Source organism: Lathamus discolor, chromosome 11 (assembly GCF_037157495.1).
Source record: "Lathamus discolor isolate bLatDis1 chromosome 11, bLatDis1.hap1, whole genome shotgun sequence".
NCBI lineage: Eukaryota > Metazoa > Chordata > Aves > Psittaciformes > Psittacidae > Lathamus > Lathamus discolor.
Window position 1 is genome coordinate 7504844 of NC_088894.1, and position 24222 is coordinate 7529065.

A 24222-nucleotide genomic window follows, 5' to 3' on the forward strand; every position below is an offset into this window, starting at 1 on the left:
TTGCTGGCTCATGGTCATCCTCCTATCCACCAGGACCCCCAGGTCCCTTTCCCCTTCACTACTTTCCAGCAGGTCAACCCCCAACCTGTACTGGTACATGGGGTTGTTCTTCCCCAGATGCAAGACTCTACACTTGCCCTTGTTAAATTTCATCAAGTTTCTCCCCGCCCAACTCTCCAGCCTGTCCAGGTCTCGCTGAATGGCAGCACAGTCCTCTGGTGTGTCAGCCACTCCTCCCAGTTTTGTGTCATCAGCAAACTTGCTGAGGGTGCACTCAGTTCCCTCATCCAGGTCATTGATGTTTGTATTTCCTCCCATATTTTTCTCATACTCAACTGCAGGTATATTCTATTAATGAGAGAAAAAATATGACAATTCACTTCAAATGATAATTTAACAAAAGGAGCAACTGAAGATCCTAAACAGGATGTTGCACTTGACCTAAACTGTAACACCATTGCCACAAAACCACTGGCCTGATGCTGTAACTGGCTGAAATGATAAACTCAGACTCCAGCCTTGAGGCTCAGTCTGTAATTAAAATAAAACTTGTCAAATGTCACTGTTACTTCCTCTGGGGAGGAAGTGGCAGTGGATTTCAAACATTCTTCGAAGCACCACATTTTGGACCTTGATATCTTTATATTTCAGACAGAAATAGATGACATCCCTCCTTTATATGGAGCAGCTAAACTTCCTTCACATAATTTCTACACGTTGCTCAACTCTGCCATCCAAGAACATCGGAGGAAAAGCAGCTGACTCTCATATGGTGACTCACAATTCCAGTAGTCCTATAAGAAGAGCAAAGGGGTGCACAGACAGGTTTACATTTATCTGCATAATCAGGGATAATGAACTTGGCAAACAGTGACAGAAATCAAGCAACAGTGATACTGCAGCCTGCAGCTTCTAAGGACTCAAATAAACTTTCAAAGCCTCCCTTAGGGGCACCCTGATTCTCTGCCTTATATTGTAATGCTTTTGATTTTTAGTTAAAAGGTCACTGTGAAAGATCTAGACTAGGCTGTAGCCCAACGGGATAAACCCCTCCTTGACATACTTCTTGCATAGCATTAGCTTTGCTGTAAACATTTTACACATGATCTCACCCTTCACAGCAGGTATGCGCTCTCCTGAGTTCCAAGCCTTTGGTTTTCATTTGCCTGTTGAGAAGGAATGCCCAAAGCAAAACTTCCAGCCTCAGTCTGAGAAGTTAGATTTGTTAAATCAAGTGAAATAAGACCTATTTTGGTTATTTTCTGATGCTACTGGCTTGTTTTCTGATGCTCAAGTTTTGCAAGAACAGAACTTCAGGCTCACAAAGGAGCCCTGCAAGCTCCAGAATTCACACAGCACAACTGCTAATTAAAAAAAGCTGATTTATTTTCCATAATTTTCAATCATTATCTATGGTGCTTTTTTCTCCCAGGACTTCTTTTGCCCAGAGGATTAAATTAACACCACAGCAAGCAGAGTTTTATTCTCCTCGCTACAACCCCCTCCTCCTTCCCCAGTGATTTGTCATATAACCAATTCTGGACCACTTGGCCTCCTCTGAGGCTGTCCTGTAGGGAGAGTTTATCAAAGCTGTCAGTGTTTTCATCACTGAACATTACAGATCTCATTTCAAACCCAGAAATCATTTATTGGCAAGTCCAAGGTTGAGCCCCCATTTTTAATGCGAGGGATTGTACAAAACTATCATGTTGTTGACTGGAATGATTTAGTATCTTTTCCCAGAGCAGGCAGCACAAGCACACTTGTTCCACAAGTAGGATTATGCTTTATGCATTGAATAGTCATGAGTCTCTCGTAGTCTGCCATTCAAGTTTGCAAAGACAAGTCAATCTGGCAAAGCACAGCCTATGGAAACAACCGGCTGGCAGAGCATGCCTAAATCAAACCAGACATTTCTATATCCATGAGCCTGTATGATAGTGGTTCCCAGTGTTTTGGAAGTGAGCCTTTCTGCCTTGTCTTTTTTGCCCTTCTCCCCCACTTCTCATTTCACCTCTGCGTTACAGAGCCCCACCACTGCCTTGTCCCCTCGGCTTTGCTTCCTCTTCTCTGCCCATGACACCAGCTTCTCACCTACAGGCAATGCCTTCCAATGTGTTTCAGTGATCCTCAAGTACATACAGGTCTCTAAGCTCCACTGATTAAAGAACATATAAATAAACTCGATTTGGGGGTGTGCCTATATTCCTCCAAGGCACAAGTGCTAGTGCCAGCTTCCCACTGAAACAATGGATGGTGGTTTTGACAATGCACTTGAAAATTGCACTTATTACCTATTCAGCACAATATGCTATAAATTTTCTTCCATTTTAGTTCTGGTACTAAATAAATGATGTATGTTTATGCACAGGACTCCAGTGTTTCTGCCTGATGAACACTGTAGAAGCTCGTAATAATAACATCCTGTTTGACTTTTTATATGCTGGAAGATGAATTACATTTTGGAACTACATTTGATTTTGCTCACTTTGTAAACAAGGAAATATGAGTATCAAATTATAGATAATTCTGACATCTAAGGAGATGGCTCAGACTATAGGTGTGTAACTGGTTGCACTATGATTCCACAGGCAATTGAAGTTGTGACATTTTTTGTCCCTGTCATTATCTGATTTCATAAGTGCATGTTTTACAAATAGCAGGGTGCACCTTCTTTGTCTGAAAACGTAGCCCATCACACATGATGTTTTGTGTTTTGTTTCAGAGCTGTGTGTGCAGATGCATCGTTCATAAGGAAGACAGCAGGCAAGAGTAGGGATTTGGTTGCTAAGGGCTTGAAAACTTGCAGTCCTGCAGTAGCTGTGCAGCAGGCAGCCTTGTATGTGGTGTTATTTCTCCATGCTACTGACTCATCCCCACAAATGACAAGGAAAGAGGCGACTTTGGTGCGGTAAAACGTCACTGTTATCCCTCTTTCTCAAGGCAGTACTGAAAACAGGCTCAGACTGTGACATTCAGTCCCTCAAAATAAGTGCAAACATGCCAAAGCTGCCCGTTCCCAGGGCTTAGCAGCTGCACGCACACTCATTGCATTTTAGTAAGAGAAGCACAAACACGAGCTGGGATGCTGAAGCAGAAATCATTAACAATATGGTATCATTGTACATGTGCCCTGAGCCTACACAGTGTGCATTCATCTTTTAAATTTATCTTTTAAATGTCTGAACTCAGACAAGACTACTGCAATTAACTGGCAAGTTAAACACTACCAGATTAGAATGCACTGTTAACACCTGCATCTCTGATCTGCACGGATGGCTTTGATATTATTTTCTCTTTTGACAAGTGGGCGATAGCGGATATCCTTTAAGCCTATTTTTAATGAAGCCCTCCATAAATCCATCAACACTTGCTAAGGGAAACTACAATAAAGCTCATACTGCCATAGGCTCTGTTATTGAGAGAACATTTGGCATTCTCATAATGAAGTTTCAGAGCAGATACTTCTCACGCTGATCTGAGGAAGTGCAGTATTCGTACAGGATCTTTTTCTTCCTTGCACAATTATGTGTTGCAGATCAAGAAGAAAACAACCCTTCAGTACCTAATTTTCCAAGCAGTAATAGCCAAACTCATTCATCTAGGACAGCTGTCAAATATAAGAAATTCAGAAAGAAAAAAGTGCTGTTTTCAAGAGAAATAAACTCACATTTTTATTTTGTTAGCTCTGTTTTTGTTAGTGATTCTGCTATTAGCTGTAGCTGTTTTGTGAATTTTCACTGTCCTGGTTTTGTGTTACATCCTGTAGGTGTGATAAAAAAAAAGCAAAGCTATAAAATGGGAATAAGTTGGTATTTGTTACATATTTTATATTTGCAAATTTTATCAACACCCCCTGCACAAATAAAGTGATTATTTTGTCAGTTCAGACTGGAAGAATCTATAGGGGAACAGAGGAATAGGCAATAAGGAAGTCTGATTTTTTCCAGATCTGGACATCATGAGTTGAGAAGGGTGGAGTACTTTTAATACATACAGAGATTTAGGTACTACAAAGCAGTAAACCACTTGAATGCATACTGCACTTCAAGGACTTAAGTAATCAAACTGGTTCCATGGGAACAACTAGTGTATTAACAAACCAACAAAGAGTGTATAAAAAGTATAATAAATTAAAAAAGTTTGGAATTCTGAATATCTAGACTGCATGGAGAGAAATTTCTCTATAGGACTGTAAAGGGCTGTTAAACCAATTTGGTTAACTTGATTTAAAAGTACCCTGTCATCACGTAGATGGGACTGCAATGCCATAGAGTATCCAGGTAGATAATATGCATAAAAGGTTGCAGGAGTCTATAGTATTACACTAAGAATACAGGTTATTTGTCAAGTGGATATTTATCCCACATATTCCTCCTGCATCCACTTTCTGTCCACAACACACCACCTGGCCCTCACATCGTCATGGTTTCATAGACTGGGTGCTCTGACTTTTGGTCAGCTCACAGCTTGTTTTGAGGTGATGCTTTTGGGGGTTTTTGTTGTTTTTGTTTGGGTTTCTGTTGTGGAGTTTTTTATTTGAATGTTTAAATGAGCTGATTGATTTAATAATGATCTAATAAAGATTATTAATTCATTATTAATAAAATGGTATCTTATTTATGCTTTGAATCATATTTGCTCCTAAACATGTAAGCAAAAGCTTAGAAACATCCCTACACAACAAATTGTTTTTTAAAAGGCTTTGTTCGTGCAATGTGTCCTGTTTAACCAGACTGAGAAGGAACCCAAGAGGCATCCTGACCTACTGTGAGTGCTCAGGAGTGGTATCTGCCCACCAAAGCCAGTCTGGCATCAAAGAGGAGCTGGGGAATACCTCCCTGCACGCATACAGGCTTCAGCTTCTTCAGCTTTTTCCCCTCCCGCTCCAGCATTCTCTTAGTGACCAACAGTTTGACAGTGTATTTCAAGCAGGGCTTTTTCATGCTTCCAAGCCTACAGAAGCTGTGACCACACTCCAGTGTAAAGAGATTCAAACACTGCAAGAGTGGATCTTTATTCCTGTCCCTGCACCAGTTCTCACTGCTGCTTGAGGCTGTGGTCTTTATATTTCACCCTGTTCTTCCCTTTGGCTCCATATTTTGTTGACATTATGGACATGCTTTTCCTCCATACATATATGGAGTCTATGCTTGACTAAATATATATACATCAAACAGCACTGGGCACTGTAAATTTCACTTGATTTGGGTTTTTTCAGTTTTCTTTAGAGACACTTACAAAAATCTTCAGTAATGTCTGAATTTTGCCTAAACCAAGTATTGGAAAATAAGGCAAATGAGATCCACCTGTTCTCATTCTGAATCAAGATATTTTCTTGAACTTGCAGCTTCAATTGCATGAAGCTAGTGAGTCAGAGAAGTTATTCTTTGGACTGAGAGATGTGGCAACCAGAAAGGCTAATAAACAAGTTTGAAAGGAGAGGGATGCTGCTTTTAGGTTGGCTAAATCCAGCACAATTCAGTTATAATAGGCATTAAAAAAGCATGCTTTCCAATAAATCAATCAGAACAAGTATCAGCAATATTAACAGCACTCAAAATATTGCCAAAAGCACTGCCCTTGGGTCCATTAACCCAAAGTCCAGAAAACAGAAGATATGATAATGAAATAGGTAACATAATAGGCAGGAGTGTGCAATAGCCAGTTCTTTTCTCTGCTTCTGAGATATGTTTCCTGTCCTGCTGTGGCTGTGCAATGACAGACACGTTTCTAGGTCAGCGATGAATGTGAGCTGAAGTCACACACAAGTCCAGTGCTCACCCTCACATCACGAATGAAGAGCACTCACCAGTGAGTTGTGAGCAGGGAGGCCATAGGACATGCATGCAGAGAAGAGCCCTCTCATCTGAACACACAACACAAGAGACTGAGAAAGCCTCAGCACAGTAGCAGCAACCTCATGGGATCACACAAACGCTAAGGCGGCTTTCTGCCTAAGCTGTTCTTTTGCAAACAGGAGTCATCATCTTTCCTAATTCCAAATGTACTGCAAGCCCTGCAGTAAGCACAATGGCTTTCAACAGGAAAAATTAACCATTAATGCAATACGCATACCTTTTCCTTTGTTTCACCCTCTCTTGGCCATCCCATTGGCTCAAGCACCTCAGCTAGGTCCTCTCCTCTCTGTAGACCCCTTAGTGGTCATTTACCTTTTGCTCCATGTTGTATTTATCAGCAACCCCAGGAAGGCTCCCACCTCCTCAGTGCCAGCTGTGGGAAAGGCAATCAACCTCACCCAGCTCAGCCCAGAGCTGATTATCTACATGATTCTCAGACAAACTTGCTCCTCAGAGTTCTCATTGACTTTTTGGTAAGTTTTGAACAAATGGGGTAGGTCAATAGAAATTTCCTTAGTGGAATAGAGCTAATACATCAAGCAAGTGCACTTTATTTTTCTTTTTTAAACAATGCAACTTTGAAGTTTAAATTTAACATTTTAAGTAAGCCAGCCTTTACCTTAGCTCACACAAGTAAATATGCTACTTACACAAAAGCAACAGCCTGGGCAAATCCTCTGTGTGATGAGCAAAGTAAGCAGTAACAGATAGGAACAGGAGAGTCCTTTAGGCAAGAAAAGAAGCTAATGAGCAGAGACAGCTCACATACCGTGCTAACTTCTGCACTCACAGCAGCGTAGCTATATTAGCTTTGGTAAACTTGCTCCTAATTTACATCAGCACAGGGAAAATCAGCTATCTTTTTAAATGGTTGAGATGCAACATTACTGTAAACTGTACACACGTGCCGCCGCGGTTTTCACCACGCTGTTTCAGAAGGTGTTCAGCTCTCGTATGTGGGAGAGCAGCCAGTTCCCAGTCCTGCTTGCTTCAGAAACGCAGGCTCCAGCCAGCTACCTCCAGCAGAAACAGCCCTATGACATAGCCCACTTTCTGCTGGGGGGACACTGGTCAGATAGGTCCTACCTGTTCTTCAGGTTTTGTGATAAGATCCATGACTTCCTCACATCAGCTTAGCTGGGGATCCTGCTATGCTCCAGCCTCGAGCTGCCTTGTCACTGAGCTGTGAGATACAGCTTTAGGCACAGCAAGAGCTTGACACAATGTCCTGGAGAGCAAAGCCTTGTACTGACTCTGTGCCAGGTCACATCATTTCATTTTCACTGCTGTCTGCCTGGCCAAGGCAGGCCCTAGCTCAGTCTACTTGATTCCCCTGTGCCACCCTATGCTGGACATCATACACCTATTTGCCAAGACTTCTTGTCCTGGTTTCCTAGCCGTTTCCTGACCTTCTATTTCTAGATCAGAGCTCAATGTTTTAGTAAATTCCTCCTCCCTCCTCATCTCCCCTTAATTTCTAACCTGTTGACCAATAGCCAATAGTTAAAGAAGGTAAAGGTCTAAATATACAGTTACATTCTTATAGATGGTCACAAAAAGGCAGTCAGCCCCACATTTAGGCAGTTTTTGAGATATGGCTGTAATGTGAACTCAGCACTCATGGGACAGGCTCAGAGTCTACATTTAAGAGAGGAAGGGATCCCAAACCTCAGTGTCTGGCTGAGGAGACATCAACAGGTACTACTAAGGCGCAGAGGTCCAGGACAGCAGGTTTGGTTGGTTTCCTGCTAGCAAAACTGCTCTTTTCCTCCTGCTGTTAGCATATTTTCATGGCATCGCTATACCACTTGGTATCAACCTATCAGTAGAGAGCAGGCTTGTTATCACACTTTCTTTTGAAGCCAGGCCACTTCTTTACAATATCCATAGCTGGCCTATGCTCGAGATTTCCCAGCTAGGTCTTTAGATATGATCCAGTTCTGTAACCCCAATACCTCCCTCCCCCTTTGACCCACACTGGTGTCAGTGCTGCTCTAGTTAAACCTGCACAGGCAGCACATCCTGCACATGGTGCCCAGCTGCACCAGCACAAGGAACATGCCAGAAATCCAGCCCAAAGTTTGGAGGCACAGAGCAGCAGCTCTGGCAATGAGCCCATCTGGGCACCCAGAGCAACACTGCAACAAAGCAGGTTATGAGCTCAGTGGTTGAGAACAGTATCCACGCTAGCATGAATGTATATTTATTTTACCTATCACCACTGAGAGAGCTCATGCTATACTCCTCATCTATAATGGTTCAGATTATAATTCCTTGCTTTCCCTTAACAAAGCAGGGTCATGTCTTCTCTTGCACCAACTATTTTGTCTCCTGAAACTATAGTGCTGCTCTTAAACAACTGCACGTTCTATGCAGACTAGTTAACTGTTGTATGCTTACATACCACTTTGTTGTATGCTTACACCCCACCATTTCTTCTGCTCCTATGTTTATTTTGCCCACCTTCCTGGACCACCTCACAGTCTCCTCACACCTTCTTCATTCCTCAAGAGCTTGGTGGTATTGCCTTAGAGAGTGTTTACTTTCTGCTTCCCCCCCACCCCCCAAATGGCTAGGGTGATCGCAGTACAGGAAATACTGCACATATAACTGTCATCCCATTTTAGTGTGGGAATCAACATCCCTGGCAAGTACCAATTCCTGTATCAAACCCCAGCTGTTCAAGAAACTCATTTGGAGAGCCTTCCACTGCTACCTAATTGCTAAATTAAAGCATAACCCTAGATCCTGGATTTGAAGAGTCACTGGAGTGAGACAGCATGCTGCCTCTTGAACTTGCTCTTCAGGAGACAAATGCTTTGCCAGAAAAATTTAAGCACTAAGTGTGAAAAAGCCATCCCAAAATTTATTCTCAAAATGTCCAACAGAAACGCATCAGTAGATACTCAAAACTACAGAGTTCTTAAAAGTCATACATTCACAATGCAGAAACTTGACAATTGGGATGCCTTTCGCATGGCCTATGTAACAATATCCATTTTACAGTGTAAACAGGTACTGGTATGTTCTTACTTACAAGTCCAGCAGGAAAGGCACAACTCGGCATACAGAGATCATAAGCAAGAATCAGGTGCAACAACATTACACAAACTTTTGGTAATCTGCATTTTTGGGCCTTCCACAATGGAGACTGGACTTGAAGATTTCCTGCAGTCAACAGACTAGACTTCTTTCCATCGTTCAGTCCTTCCATACCAAATACTCACTTTCCAGTCTGGTTTAGATCCCATTACACATACAGTTCCAGCAGACATTAGAGGAATAGTGAAAGGTCAGTCCAGTAAATCTTCAGGTGCTTCCACTAATACATCAGGTTTTGGTTTCAGATAGTGCATGGAAGCATCTGCTTGAATCTCAGTTCATTACAGTGGTCATTAATAGAAAAATAGACACTACAACTACATAAGGAAAAAATGAGGTAGATAACTTAGAATCCAGATGACTATCCCAGCAACCTTCATACAATACACGTGGACCATTAATTACCATTTTTGGCAGAATGCAAATTCACAGACCACCAAGAAACTTAATGACCAGAGTAGGAATGCCATCCAAAAACCCACAAAACATTTAACCTAAACATGAATACTTCATATTTAAATACAGGTTTACACAGACTGATCTTCTAAATTACCCAAATGAAAATAAAAACAAAATCAAAAAGTCTCTTGCTAAGGAAACCAGCTCCCATGCCCAATTGCAACAGTCACCTGAGATTCCTTGCAGAGCTTTCAGACCTGACTTCCCAAGGCAAGCCTTCCCTTTCAAGAGAGGAAAAAAAAAGTATATACATACCCACCCATGCTTGTTTGGGGCTCTCGGTATTGAAATAAAACATCTAGGAAAAACTGCACATCTTTGGAAGTGGGAGTTTTGGCACTACATTTGAAGGACTGTCCTAGTAGTAGTATTAAATAAGCAGCAGTCAACAATACAGAGAATTAAGTCTTTAGGAGCAGTGATTAAAGAAAAACAGCAACTTTCTCTTCTTAGAACTTCTGAGGCAAAAAAGGAATAAAAAAAAATAATTGTAGTTTTTATAGCCATTATAGTAAAAAGTACATTCAGCAACCACACAGAGCCAAAAATCCAAACAGAAAAACTAGTCCTAAGAGGGTCCAGACATTCTAGGATATTTACCCGCATTAATAGTTTTCATTTCTCATCAGTAAATAGAAGCTTTTCCATCAACAGTAGGTTGTTTCCACTCAATTCAAATCCCCCAAGTATTTCACTCTAAACTAAGAGGTAAATATTCTAACCTTTGGAATTTCAAGTTGTAGAAACTTCTGTAAGGCTGTACACTTTACTCACACGTAAGAACTACTTTGCAAGACCCGCATTTTTCCAAATAGAAGGAAATCCTATACTTTATTATTTACTATTTGCAAAGCAATATCATGATTGTACTCTGGGCAACTCTTACAAAGACAACCATAAAATCATTTGCACGTCAATAGGAAAATAGGAGGCTGAAGTGGAATCTCTTAAAAATATATGTTTGTGTATATATATTTGTTCTTTCTGTACGTCAGCTTCACTAGAGTTTTTAACTAACAGCAATTTTGTTCTCCTCCATGAAGTGAGGGAATTGGTGTTTTGGCACATTGTCTGCAGCAGCACCACTGGCCTTCTCAGTATCAGAACCAGTCCCAGACTGGGTCCCATCTATTTTGGAGACTGTAGCAGTATTTATTGCTGAACCACCCCCAACGGTGACTGGAAGGGTAGGTAAGCCACCGCTCTGGATCACCGAGATCTCGTTAGTCTTCATTGCTATGCCATTGCTGAGTACCGCTGCATACTGATTCCATACTGTGGGGTCAATGCTCACTGAAGGAGGCATCATATCCTTTGGAAACATTTCAGATACCTTCTTGGGATCATTTCCCAGCAGGGCCATGGGATTATCAATCGAGAGCCTTCTTCCACGTCTGGCAGAGTTATTCCACATGTGAGTGCCTACATGGACCTTCCAGAAGGGGGGAAAAAAAAAGAATAATTAATACTGAAGTTCTTTTATTGTATACTCTAGTTCTACTTTGCTTACAGTCAAGTTGCTCAAAGGAAGTGATGTATGCTCCATTTGCATTCAGGTAAGTATTTAAGCTGGCTAGTATCTTGTCTTTATTCTCTTCCTGCCATGTGTAAGATACAGTCATTCTCCTGCCCAGCATCACTATGGTTCTCTAGAGTTTACTGCTGAAGTGCTTGTAGGACAGGATTTTTACACTTATTGTAAGTGGCGTTGGCAAAGATGCCCCTCTCCCCCCAGATAAGTAACAGCCACATTATTTGCTGTGAACAGACTATATTGAAAAAAACCACTAGTTAATGCAAAAAACCTCACCAAGGAATTAGGAAGAGAGGTTACACCTAAGCTAATGTCTTCCACACCACAAACATACTGCTAGTGCTTCCAGCAAGTGACTGTTCACAAGTGGCAGTATTTTTCCCTCCCCATCAGTATTTATGCAAGAGGACTGAAAAGCGTGAAGAGGTTCTCATAGGAAGTGAGAAGCCTCCATGTGAGTGACAGACCTGTGGGTTCCTTACAGGCAAATGGATTAATGTGACAATAAGGACAGACCTGCTACACTTGAGCAAGTGCTTAAACACAATTCACAAGCACTTTGTGCTGTCTCAGGGTTATTCTCTTGGTTTCATCCCTCCTTGCCCTGCATGGTGCTTCAAGCAGTGTGGTGTAATGTATGTATACTGTAAGCACCATTCTGTAGCATTCAGTCTATGAAACGGTTTATGTCTCAATGCACCCAAATACAAACGAAATAAAGCAATCTGCTTAGTAAGGGCTAAGCCTTCCCTACCACCCACAAGAAAGTCAAGGGCAGTAGCAAACACTTCTGTGGCTGATCTCAATACACTGTTTAGTAAGTTGTGTGAAGAAACTCAGGAAGGAGATGCAAAAGTCAAAGATAACCATTTGAGGAACTAAATCAAAATCAATGTTGTCCCCAAAGGCAAGATAAATACTAGCAGCAGGTTTCCCATCTCTGGTATGACTTTGCCTGACAAAGGAGATCACAACATAAGAGATGATTTACCTTCAGGTTTCCTTTTGTTGTGAAGGCTCTCCCACAGATGGTGCAGGCAAACGGCTTTTCACCAGTATGGGTCCGCTCATGAATCTGAAGGGCGCTGGCAGAGGAGAAGTTCTTCCCACACGTAGTGCAGATGTGCTGTTTGGCGGGACGGCAGAATTTCGGTCGTGGCACAAGAAGAGGGGCAACACCAGGGGACAGAGCTGGCGGGCCAATGAAATGGCTAGTGCTAATGGGACGCTCACTGGGCATCTCCATTTTTATGAGGGCTGGGGGAGCTCTAACAAAAGCAGCTGGAATACTACTTCGACCTGGAAAGAGAACACAGATGATGTTTATCCCAACCTCCGCCTGCTTCCAAGCTTGAGTCTGGCTAAGATACCAGAGGCCCCGACTTTGGAGCTGCCTGTGCCTAACAGCACACCTGCAAAGCCCTCTAAAGTCATGTGTTAGGGTTGCTGTTACACTTGCTAGGATGCTTTGACAGAAATCAGTTCACCCTATCTTTTTGGTAATCTTGGGAATTCAAAAGGCTCACTTTCAGGTCAAATTTAGATCAATATTAGCCTCAATACTAAACTGCTTGAAAATCCCACAAAATATTCCAAAGTTTTAATATCACGATCTTAGGTTAAGCAGTTTTCCATGAAAATACAAACATATCTTTAGAGCGCGATAGGATCCCATGAAAGACAGCAAGTACACAGATTCTATTTATTTTAAGGGCCTCTATCTATGCCTCTTTGCAGGAGATGGCAGCACTTAAGTCTGAATTTTGATGAATTCTGAGTCTGACTGAGTCAGGAAAACTTTACAGGGCACATGCCCCTATTTTGATACAAGGCAAGGAAGAGGGGAAAGCTGAGGAGATTTTGACTCCTGTTGGTCCTTTTACAGATGGATTTCCTCCAATCCTACTACCCCACCCCAAATAATTGCAAGCATGTCATATTACTCACCATATTCGCCATTTGCAAAATGTAACCCAGGCTCTTCTTTAATGACCTTTCGACCAAGATTGCCGTAAGTTAAATCCAAAGCACCAACAACCCCTTCCATTTCTGCTGAAGTGTTCTCAGGACCCTCCGATTTACTTCCCATGCCTGTATCTTCTTGATTGTTGAAGCTAGGTGACTTCGACCTCACACTCTCAGCTTGGCTGTTGGCTGGGGACAGAGCCTGGAGCGATGCAGACTCGGAGGCAGCAGGACTCCTGCCATTCTGGTAGTCTGGATCTCCTGCCACAGAAGAAGAATCATTTGTCATGCCATCACTTTCTGCTGAGCCATTGTCACTAGACTTCAAGCTGCTTTGTCGCTGCAAGTTCAAAGCAGAGCTGACGATCTTCATTTGATTCTCCAGTGCTGCAATACCAGAGAAGGTGGCCATGGTGGCTGGTGATTCTGATTGTGCATCGTATGGAGTAGGAGGTTTTGAAGAACTCCTTGGGCCATCCTGAGAGTCCAGGTCCTCTTCTATCTCTATGCTTTCCACGGTCTCATCTGGGCGATTGATGTCTCCGTTCTTCTCAGCCACAGTAGCATCCATATCAGTACTGTCACTGGTGTTTTCTGGCATTGGTGTATTGGGTATTTGTCCCCCCATATGCATGCGGATATGCTGCTGCAACACAACTGCATTTGTAAACTTCTTCTGGCAAATAGGACACGAATGTTGCATCTTCAAAGGAGTATTGGCCCTGTGGACACCATAATGAGTTTTAAGGTTCCCTTTAGTGGAGAAGGCACGGCCACAGATTTTACACTTGAACGGCCTCTCTCCCGTGTGAGTACGATAATGCATTTTGAGTGAACTCTGGCAGCTCAGCACTCTGTGACAGATCAGGCACTCGTTGGGGTCAGCAGTGGATTTATCAATATTTTCAACCAGTTGCTGAAGCTTTGATGTTTCTGAGCCTTGCTCGTTTGACCCACTTACATGGAAGATGCTCACGCTGCAGGTAGCTTGTGGTGAACTCAAGCTCTGCTCTGTTCCCGATTCAGGACCAACCACCCCTGACGAGGAAGAGCCACCCTCACTTTCTGGAGAAGGCCTTGGCTGCAGGTCACTTGAAAACGTACCAGGCAGAGACTCCTTAATGCCTGCTAGGTTGGAGATGGGCTGAGGTGCACTGGTGGCCGCAGAGGTAGGCAGTGTTGTTAGGAGAGGCTTGCTATCCACTATTAAGTTAGACTCATCCAGTGGCACAGACATCCCATACGGGATTCCGGTGCTGGTGGGAACATTGTCCAGGTGCTCAGGAACTGGGTAAGGATTCATCTTTATGTGGGGGTATTTGTCTTTGTGACGCTGAAAATGCACTTTAAGGTTTCCTTTGGTTGTAAAGCGGTTACCACAAATGTTACACTTGTAGGGTCTTTCACCGGTGTGGGATCGGAGGTGAATCTGCAGGGCACTGTCATTGCCAAAGACCTTGCCACAGAACTTACACTTGTGTTTGAAGAACGGCTCTTCTGCATTCGGTTTGCTTTCAGACACGCTAATGTTGGGAGGTTTTCCCTTCCCCTTCTTTGAGGAATCTATAACAGAAGAAACAGCTGACAGCGGATTTTGGAAGATGACCGAGTTGGAGGACTGAGGTAGCAAAGGATTTGGGAACTGAGAGATGGAGCCAGGGAGGCTTCTGCTTGCCTCTGGCTTCAAGGGGAAGGAAGAGGAAAGCCCAGCAGCCAGTGAGCTGGCGGCTGCAACACCAGTGTTAGAATGAGGTAGTTTTCCTTGCTTCAAGGATTCCAGTGATAGGCTCTGGCTTCCAGATTTCTGTCCGATTAAAGCAACAGCAGCCGAGAGCTGCTGAGACATGTGAGCGCCCAGAGCTTTTAGTGGGTCAGTAGCAGCTGCTATAGAAGGATGCAGGGCATGAGGAGCCATCATGGCAATCTGAATGCGAATTTGCTCCGTCAGCTGAATTTGCTGGAGTTGCTGCTGCTGCAAACACACAAGCTGCTCCAGGATCATGGGGATAGCATTAAAACTGGCTGCTGAAGAAGAGATGGCATCAGAGGTCCGCTGGTTCACAGCCACTTTAGTGCCACGTATTGTCTGCAAAGTCACGTTAGTGTTTGGTACTTTGGATTTTGGTAGATAGCTTAGGCCAGGAGCCGCAGGCGTGACGGGGGGTTCTATTTTAAGATACATTCCTCCTACTGATTCAGCATCCATTTTTCCTTCTCTCTTCTCCATAGAAGCAGTGCAACCCTTTGCCTGAGCGTCCTTGCGTGCCCTGCTATCCATTCGATCACTTGGAAAGCTCCCTAGGGAGCCTTCAGAGAAGCTTTCGGGAGGCACTGTTCCCTCACTGTCATTCATGATTAGAACAGGTGGATTTTTAGTGCAATTTTTCTTATGCTCAAGGAATTCAGAGAGATCAAAGAATTCTGCACAGCATTTCTCACAGATTTTAGTTTCCTCCGTGCGGCACCTTTTGGAACTCATTTCACCATCTCTGTCACCTCGGACGTCTTGTGGACTCCCTTAAAATAAAAGAAAGTCACATTATTAATACCTAGATTTAAACTGAGTATTTCCTATTCTTAAGATCACCATTGTCACCTTAATTGCAAGTTAAAGAATCAAGACACTAGAATCAGTTTTGCTCTTTGTTTTGCTAATTCACTTTGTGGCCCCCAAAGAATCTCAGCCCCAAATCTGCATCTCAGTTCCATTTTCAATAAAAATGGTAATATGAAAGAAATCTCCCAAGACTTTATCAGAAGAGGTTTATCATAAATCCCTTCATACACGTAAGAAGGGAACAGTGCAGCAAGGCATCTAGCACCTGCAAAACAGCTTAAAAGGAACACGACTTAAGGAAGGCAGAGAAAGCACCATAACACTGAGCAAAACAGTGGTGTTTGTACTTCAGTTCATAATTCTTTGTTAACCATCTCTCAGAAATTCATGTCAGATTGTTAACACAGGAATGTTAGAGCAGTTCTTAATAGTACACTGATCCATTAAGCAACTTCTTCGGTAGTAATCACTTCCATAATGGCGGAGTAGAAGTCTGACAAAAGCAAAAGTCAGTCCAGTATCAGCTTCTAACCACTTCAAAAGCACACTCGCAAAAAAACCGATCCATAAAAGCCACAGCAGTAAAGGAAAGATGATTAACTTACAGAACCCCACATTGATATTGATGAGTATTAGGCAGCGAAGCACCAAGTCCTGCTTGCAAAACACATGAAGCTGTTTCGGACCCACTCAGGACACCCTGTTTAGCTGCATCTGCAACTCTCCCACTTCAGGGAGAGGAAGGGAAAGCAGAGCTGGTCTGCAAGTCCACTCCTGCCCTTCCTCCACCACCACCACACACATCAGACTGAGCAGAATTTGCACATGGACACAAAAAAAACCAGCATTCAGGGAACTCTCATAACTGGAAGAGAGGTGAAGAGCAATTCTAAACCAAAACAGGATGTTTTTGATCAGCCTAGCCATCCTATGAACAACAAACTCGCACCCAGGGCTCGAGGCATGCCAGCATTCAGGGCACAGCAGGCTGGAGAGCTCAGGAGGGAAAGCTTTGCACTCATACAGCTGAGAAGCGGGAAGGGCTGCAGATGTGCTACAGCCTCCATCAGGGGAAATGTCCTGTAACGCGCATTAACTGGTCCCATTTTGATGGGTGCTGAGGGTGCACTAACCAAGTATTTCACCTCCCATGCACCCAGCAGGGAACACTGCAGATATCAACTACAACTGAGAATTTGTATGACAAGATCTCTTCTGTTCAGGTCTTGCACACCCAGTAATTCACTTCGGGGCTCAGCTCTGGCTCCACATTACTGGCCCACACCATTTTACAAGGGGAACAGAAGACTCTGCAAACACAGAAGCTATTTGCGGCTTTCATTTTAAAGATGTAACTGAACCACACATCTGATACATGTGTATATCCTGTGCATGGCAGGGTGGAGGGGAAGCATGTCCAAGCAACAACCCATGCTGACTTACTGTTCTGGGGTAATGTAAAAGCTCTGCAAGGCAGGATATCGCAAACCTTGACATTTATTAGGTTAACAATGGTATTATATCTGTGTGTATATATATATTATATGATTTGATAGCAAATCAATCTCAACTGCTTAATGCGCAGTGACAGAAAGTGCACATGAAAATTTATTAACAAAACCCAAACAACTTGATCAACTGCAAATATCAGAGGCCCGTTATGCTATGGTCTACAGAGCAACAGATCCAAATCTATATGCATGCAATTCTGTTAATCACATAGATTTCAGGGTTACAAGTCTTTCAGCAGGGAGGAAATGTGTTCTCAGCATAGCTATGATGAACACTGTTTGGATACCTCAAATCTAAGCAGGGTGAATTAAATACTTCTATTCCCCTCCTCACTTTCAGCCCAACCCACCTTCCACGAGTGAAGGGAACAAGCAAAAGCATAGTGTTAGCACACATTTCCTACCCCAAATATCATTAAATTGATGCCTCTACAGTTGATTTAACTCTGTGGAAAAATATGCAGACAAATCTAGTCTGCAGACAAGTACAAATAATACACGACTCAGAACTTGGTCAATAAAAATAGGGTAAATCGAGGTAAAAAATGGATGGTTTTAAACTTATCTTTGCAAGAGTGTAAGCAGATATAATGTGAAAGCAAGCACTGGTGCTGGAAAAGATACAAGAAGCTTCCGTAAGTAGTCTCGAGATGTCTTTACTACTTTCCTAACCATTTCCATCTATCCAATAGATATTTCACACAATAGGCTAAAACATCAAGACCTCTTTTCCAGATCCTTTAGCACTTGGGGCTTAAACAGTCAGTCTCACAGGCCCAACTACAGTTTCCCCGTGTTGCAAAATAAGGGTAGGTTTTACTTTAGAAAGCACAAAGCTCTTCCTTGCACAGTCTCTCCTCTGTGAGCACATGCATTTCACTCTGCAGCTTCCACCCCTGCAGTAGCCATGTAAAATGTTTCCAGTGGAGTACAAATGTCTGCATGAAAGACTGCTGCCCACCCCTTAGGAAATATTCCAGGATAACTACGTCTAGACAAGTCCTCAACTTTAACAGCTTCAAAGCATCTGATCATTTATCTCCCTTCCCTTGATAGTACTTTATTTTTCCTCTTTTCCACCAATAGGACCATATGAAATTCAAAGCCCTCTTTTCCACTCTCCAGCACAGTCCCTGCTCCTGATTGTTACAGTTCTGGGGAATTTCAAGGGTAACTTTTCTGGTCCTAAGCACTAGTTGCCACCTCAAGACAGAGAAACTCAAGTAAACTGAAAGTACCTGGGTCCAGCAGCAGCAGGCAGATTATCAGCCCTGCCCCTGCCTGCTCTTGCTGCCACTGCCACACTTTTAATTTCCAGCTGCCCTGTCCGACAGTAAAGGCTCAGGACGCCAAATAAATTCAGTTCCCAGCCTGTACCGACTTGCATGACAAGTGGGGAAGAGTTATACCTCATTTTCCTTTCTACCTTAGAAAAAATGAGTGTAATAGCTTCCCCTATCTCAAAAAGGGGCTTGAGATGCAGGATGCTTGGTTATCGTGCAGTAGCCAATATAACAAAAGAGCAATTTACTGTTTCTTTAAAAAAACCCAACAGTTTCTCTGATGTTCTTCATCTTGATTTCTACACCCTCTCCCCCCAGCCTGGAGGGAGCACCCATCGTCTGCAATCAGAGCACCTCATTTACCCAAACCTGCCCTCCCCCCAGCACTCAGCACCAACATGAACTTAACGGTCTGAAATCCTGGGTTTTCTCTGCAAAGAAACCTCCTTGTCCACATACAGTACACAAGGATTTACCGAGAGCCCTGCCACAACAATTGCTTGTGCACTTCACTTAACCCTCTCCAAAGGCTTCCCAGGGATAGGACTTCTACTGGGTTTTTTTATCTTCCCACCCCCGAATTTCAGGAATGTTATCTCTCAGCATCTAGTTATCCAATAAGTTAGAAGAATGCAGTAAACCCAGCAGGGGGGTTAGATTGAATCACTGGCAAATGGATGGAAAAAATCCACTATTGTGTAGGACAAGGCGGTCATCGACAAGGAAGGCTGATAAAATCCACACAGCTCAAATTAATTTTTTCTGATTTAAAGGGAACCAGTAAAAGAGGAGTGAGCTAAGGCCTGTCTGGTTTGATGTGCTTTCAGATAGGGTGGTGCTGCGGGTCTATGGGCTACCGCTCATCTGAGCAATTGGTGACTTTTTTAATTCCCCCAACTGTGGTAAAATTGTATTTCACTTGAATTGGGAGGAAACAGTCAGAACTTAAGCTTCCCCTTCCCTCCCCCCCAAAGAGTCTGATACCTTTGCTGAGCTTATTTTTTCCAGACTCCATCTGACAAACTATTGTTACTCTAACATAACCCTACGCTTCCCCAGTTAAAATTAACTCCTGATGGATTAGCAACTATCCACTCCGATCCTAGATGTGAAAACCTCTGCAGCAATTCCCTGCTGCCCCGAATTGATTTTTTTTTTCCTGTTCCTACCAGAAAAGCTAGGACTTCCAAGGACTTTAAACGGTCCCAAAGTTCTCTTCTTCTCCCACTATAAAGCACCGTTTAAATAATATTCAATGACAAAAATCACTGCCTTGAGTAAGCAGCACACATGAGTGATAACTTACTGAAATATTCCAAAGGCCTTGATGTTTTCTACACTGAATTTATCAGCATTTTTCTACCCAAAATGAGCCGGAAAACACATTATACTTTACAACTAGGATTCCACGTCCTTTCAGATTCTCAAGGCTTTAAATTTTCCTCATTATCTACCTACTGCTTCGCACTTTTGACTGTCCACGTATTCAAGAGAAACATTCGGCCAAGAGCTGAAGAAACATGAATAAACGCTGAGCAGCAACAGCAGCATTAGCACACGCAGGAGCGGCGAAGCTCAGAGGCGCTGGCTTCAAGCGGAGGGGCGCGGCAGCCCCGCTCCCGCACACTCCCCTCCCGCAGCCCCCGTACAGGGTTCGAACCCCCGGCCCGAGCTGCCGGGGCCCGGCCGCAGTTACCTGCCGCGGCGCCGAGCGGGTCCCGGTCGGTGGAGGGCACTCGCGCCTCGCTCTGCCCCGCGCTCTGCCCGGGACCGGCCCCCCGGGCGGGGCCACGGCGGGGAGCCCCCGCGCCCCCCGCGCCTTGCGGCCACCCGGGCATCGCCCGCGACAGGGGCTGCTCCCGAGCAAAGGGCGCTTCCCGGCGTGCTTCGGGATAACGGGCAGGAACCCCTTTTAACGGGCGAAAAGCCGAGGTTCCCCCCTACAGAACCAGCCGCCGCGCCACCCGCCGTACCTGCCCGCCGCCCGGTCCTCCCACCGGCGCTTCCCGCAGCTGTAACGGCCTCGGACCACACTTAACACTAGTACAGTGTTTAAGACCGAGCTAAACGGCACAAACCCCGCTGCCAAGGTCAACTGCATGAGAGTCCTAATTGTGAGCCTGACATCAACTTACCACCCACAGCAAGCGGGAGGAGGCAAAGGTTAGAGCAGCAGCTCTGTCAAAACGTCACATGCCGCCGAGCCCAGCAAAAGGGCTTCATCACTACAACCAATATAATGTTTCACTTACGTAAAAGGAAAACCAAGCCTGGCATGCCTCCCCCCCGAACCAACCCACCGCCCTCCACCTTCCAAGCACCCTCGCTCGCACTGCTGCATCACCCCGGCTGCACGGCACGGGGTGCTCCTTCCATTCCTCCTGTCCCACCGACAGGAGCTGCGAGCACCCTAAAATCATAGGGAAATTAAGAACCACCCCAGAAGTCGCATTTTTACCCCTCTCTCCAGTTCTGAAGAGCTCAAGGCGCCAAGCGAGGATTTAATGCGACCTCCGATTCTACCCTGAGAAAAACAACCCAAAAGTTGCAGTTTGATACTGTATTTTTAAGACCGAATCAGATTTTTAATGGCAGCAATCCAGCACAATGAGCATTTTCAACCCCTTTGTGAAAATGCTAATTTTCAGTATGTAGCATTATTCCCCCGTGACCACCTGCTGATTTTTTGACCTGTTAATTGATCACCAGGTTAGCGAAGCAGCCTCTTAACGCGCTGCATTGTTCAGAGGTGGGAACCCCAAAAAAGGGGAACACTTCCAAAGAGAAGATAAGGGCTTGATTTTGTTATAACGATTATGTGTGTAGCTGATAATGTCCCAGACAAATCCCTGCGGTATTTCGACTTTCTTATGCAGCTTCATCACTTGTTATTTACGGGCACACCTGGAGCGGGGAAAATCGAGCCCATGCGGGCGGTGAGAGCCACCGCCACGGCGTTCATTTCGGAAGGCAGCACAGGAAAGGATCGCGCAGGACGGACCCGGACACCCGCACGGAGGGTCCGGTGGGGCGCGGCCGCGGGGCGGCGCACGGCAACCCCGGGACCCCCGCTCCCCTCGGGTCTCCGGCCCCGCCACCCACAAAACACAGCCCCATCTATGCAAACCCCCCCCAGGCGGGGTGAGCGCTTCGGCAGGTCCCCCCTCGGGCCGTGGAACCCCTGCGCCGGCTCCCGGAGGGATTTCCAGCCGGGGTTCTGCTGTTAAAGGAAGAGGGGGGACACAAAAAGCCCCACAACCAACAACAAAAAAGCAGCTGGCCACTGCCCCGGAGAGCGCGGTGCGGAGCGATCCTCCCCGCCCCGCACACCTCCCCCGCCCCGAGCGGGCCCATCAGGAGTTATTAACCCTTTTGTTTCAGCGCAGAGCCGGAGGTGGCTTTCCAGCAGCGGGCAGAGATTTACATGTGGAAACATCACCTCCATCCCCCAACCTAACCATATGCACAAAGGAAAACAGTCATGCATTAAACATGGGATTTATTGCCTTCTGGCCAGCTTGCTGTTTCTTAAGTCACCATTAACCGGACTCAACAATTGCACATTTCGACTCAAGGCGGGGGGGGGGGGGGGGGGGGGGGGGGGAGAAGAAGAGGGAAAAATTAAGAGCCCGAACCTCTTGCGGTCTGGGAATAAGCAGCTCCTGTAACGCGCATTGGTATTGATCAGTTCTGGGAACGGAAAAAACCCACGAAAAACCAGCCCCTGAGGAAGGCAGAGAGCCCCGAGAAAAGTTCTTGGGTCGCATACAAAAGTGAGCACAACTCTTCCCAAACGCAACCCCGGTCAGCTCAACACCCGCTTTCCCTTCCCCACTCGGGACGGGACTTGCTGTCCTCCCGCTCTGGAGCTGGACCCGCACATAGCGAGCTTCTCTCCCCGGTTCTGCGGGATCAAGGGCGGCAGTACCGGGGGGGGGGAGAACCCGCACCGCAGCCCCGTGAGTCGCCAGTCCCCTCCGCAGCCCAGCTGCGGGAAGATGCTGCTCGATGAGGAGAACCGGGCACGCTCCGGCAGTCCCGGCCCTTCCCCGCTCCTAGAGGGGAGGGGGCACCGCAGGCGAGTGCCTGCACCGTTTCCCCGGCACAGCCGCCACACCGGGAGCTCAAGGCTAATTTGAGCGCAAATTCGTAACTTTTCCCTTCGGAAGGCGCAGCGCTAGGAGCAGCCCTAAAAGGCCGGACAGTGATTTGCGGTAGCAAAATCCCCCACACCGCCCAAATACAAAGCGCTCACGCGCACCCCACATTAGCTCACCGGAGTTATTTTAGGAAGTCGGAAATCAAAGATGGCTGGAGGTCAAGCTACAAAAGGTCCAGGGCGATTGTGATCGCCAACAAAAATAGTCCCAGCGAGTCTTTTTTTTTTTTTAAACCCCACAAAAATCCTCATATAACTACCTAAAAAGTGCTAAGCAGAGCGAGGAAACCAAACTCAAGCCACTACCACTGCGAAGATTCCGAGCAATCTCTCGTTCCACCACCCCCCCACCCCCCCAACTCCCTTTGGGGTTCACCTCCCATGAGGCTGCACCCTAAGAGCAGTAGCGGGGCCGGCGCAAGTTCCACGGGACTTGGGGTGCGGGACATGGCGGGGCGGGGGGTGGCGGACGGGCATGGCGAGAGAGTCTTCGGGCAGCTCCGCGGTCTGCGCAGAGCTGCGCCCGAAGCCGCGCAAAGCCGAGCGCCCCCCCTCCGCGGGAGATAACGATGGTCTGGAGCCCCGCGGAACAACCCCGCGCTGGGGCTCCGCGGGGCTTTCCGTGCCCCCAGAGGCTGCGCGTAGCTGGGGGTCGGGTTCCTGGCAGAGCCCGGAGGGGGGAGAAGGAGCGAGGGGTGAAGCACGAGGGTGGAAAAGCCCCCGGGAAGCGCCCGCGCCGCCGTCTCCGCGCATCAGGTCAGCCGGACCGCGGCGGCTCCGCACCCCGCTTTGCGCCTTACCACTTGCAGCATCTGGGGGTTGCTCCTCGGAGTTGATGTGCTGGGGCTTCGCCTGCTTCCGTCGCGACATGGTGCACCAGCATCGGGAGCAAAATAGTAGCAATTATTTTCCTCTTCACAACAAATTCCTAGAGTTGGGAAATTACCCCCATTGGGCGGAATGCGCATGTCAGAGTAATTATGATTATCAATAATGCATTGCGATTTATCATGGGCCCCTGACAGCTGATTGGCCTGAGTCCAAGGGCTCACAGATTATTCAAATAAGGGCCATTGATCCGGGCGCAGCGGGGCACGCTGGGCCATGTAGTCCCGGCCCGCCCCGCCCGGCCGGCCACAAAGGCAGCGCCGGGACCCCTGGCACCCCTTCCCCGGCGGCGGGGCAGGCTGCAACCCGCGAGTAAACAAACAACCCGGCACCGCGACTTTCCATGCCGGCGAGGGACAATACCTTTGTTGTCTCACCTGCGCCGTTTATACTGTGCTTTAAACACTTTTTTTTCCCCTTTTTAGTTTTTCCCCCCCTTTTTTTCTTTTTCTTTTTTTCCTTTTTTTTTTTCCCCTCCCTAAGCAAGCAGGAGCCCGGACAATGCTGATTTTCCCTCTCTCCTTAGATAAGGTGGAAAAAGGAAAAGCACTGATTGTCCGAGAGGACGAGCCCAGGGTCTCCTGGTGTCGTGGGCAAGTTAGGGGGCTTTCAAAGCAGATCCAGACGGCGTGTAATTATGTTTGGCGTTGGTTCACTTGTTTAAAGACTTCTTTTTAAGTCTCATTTTCTGGGAAGCCGACAAAATAGAGCCAGTAGTATTTTTAAGACAAAATAATAACAAAACCCCTTAAGACATGCGAAAAGGTTCATGTGAAAAACCCCACCACTCTGAAAGTGTTTTCCTGCACGGAGTTGACGGTGTAACTACATAGTGGAATCATTTTCACTGCCCTCTCCTGATGTCCGGTTCTGTGGGAAGAGGCACCACATTTAAATCGTGCC

At 45.7% G+C, this 24222-nt stretch overlaps 1 protein-coding gene and 1 long non-coding RNA gene across 3 annotated transcripts; both read right to left on the reverse strand.

The window, feature by feature from the left end:
- Positions 1-317: 317 nt before the first annotated feature.
- LOC136020406 (uncharacterized) lies at positions 318-6158 on the reverse strand. The gene is made up of 3 exons (XR_010615329.1): positions 6079-6158; positions 1113-1166; positions 318-794 (listed from the first exon to the last, which is right to left on the reverse strand). It is a non-coding gene; the product is annotated as an uncharacterized LOC136020406 (long non-coding RNA).
- A 2547-nt stretch (positions 6159-8705) lies between these two features.
- SALL4 (spalt like transcription factor 4) lies at positions 8706-23392 on the reverse strand. 2 transcript variants are annotated; one of them, XM_065691628.1, is made up of 4 exons: positions 23232-23392; positions 12904-15438; positions 11948-12255; positions 8706-10854 (listed from the first exon to the last, which is right to left on the reverse strand). In XM_065691628.1, the coding sequence occupies exons 1-4, from the start codon at positions 23299-23301 to the stop codon at positions 10432-10434; spliced, it is 3336 nt and encodes a 1111-aa protein (XP_065547700.1). In that variant the 5' UTR covers positions 23302-23392; the 3' UTR covers positions 8706-10431. The 2 variants fall into 2 exon arrangements, with proteins under 2 accessions (XP_065547700.1, XP_065547699.1); XM_065691627.1 differs by lacking the exon at positions 23232-23392 and adding an exon at positions 19969-20141.
- Positions 23393-24222: the final 830 nt, after the last annotated feature.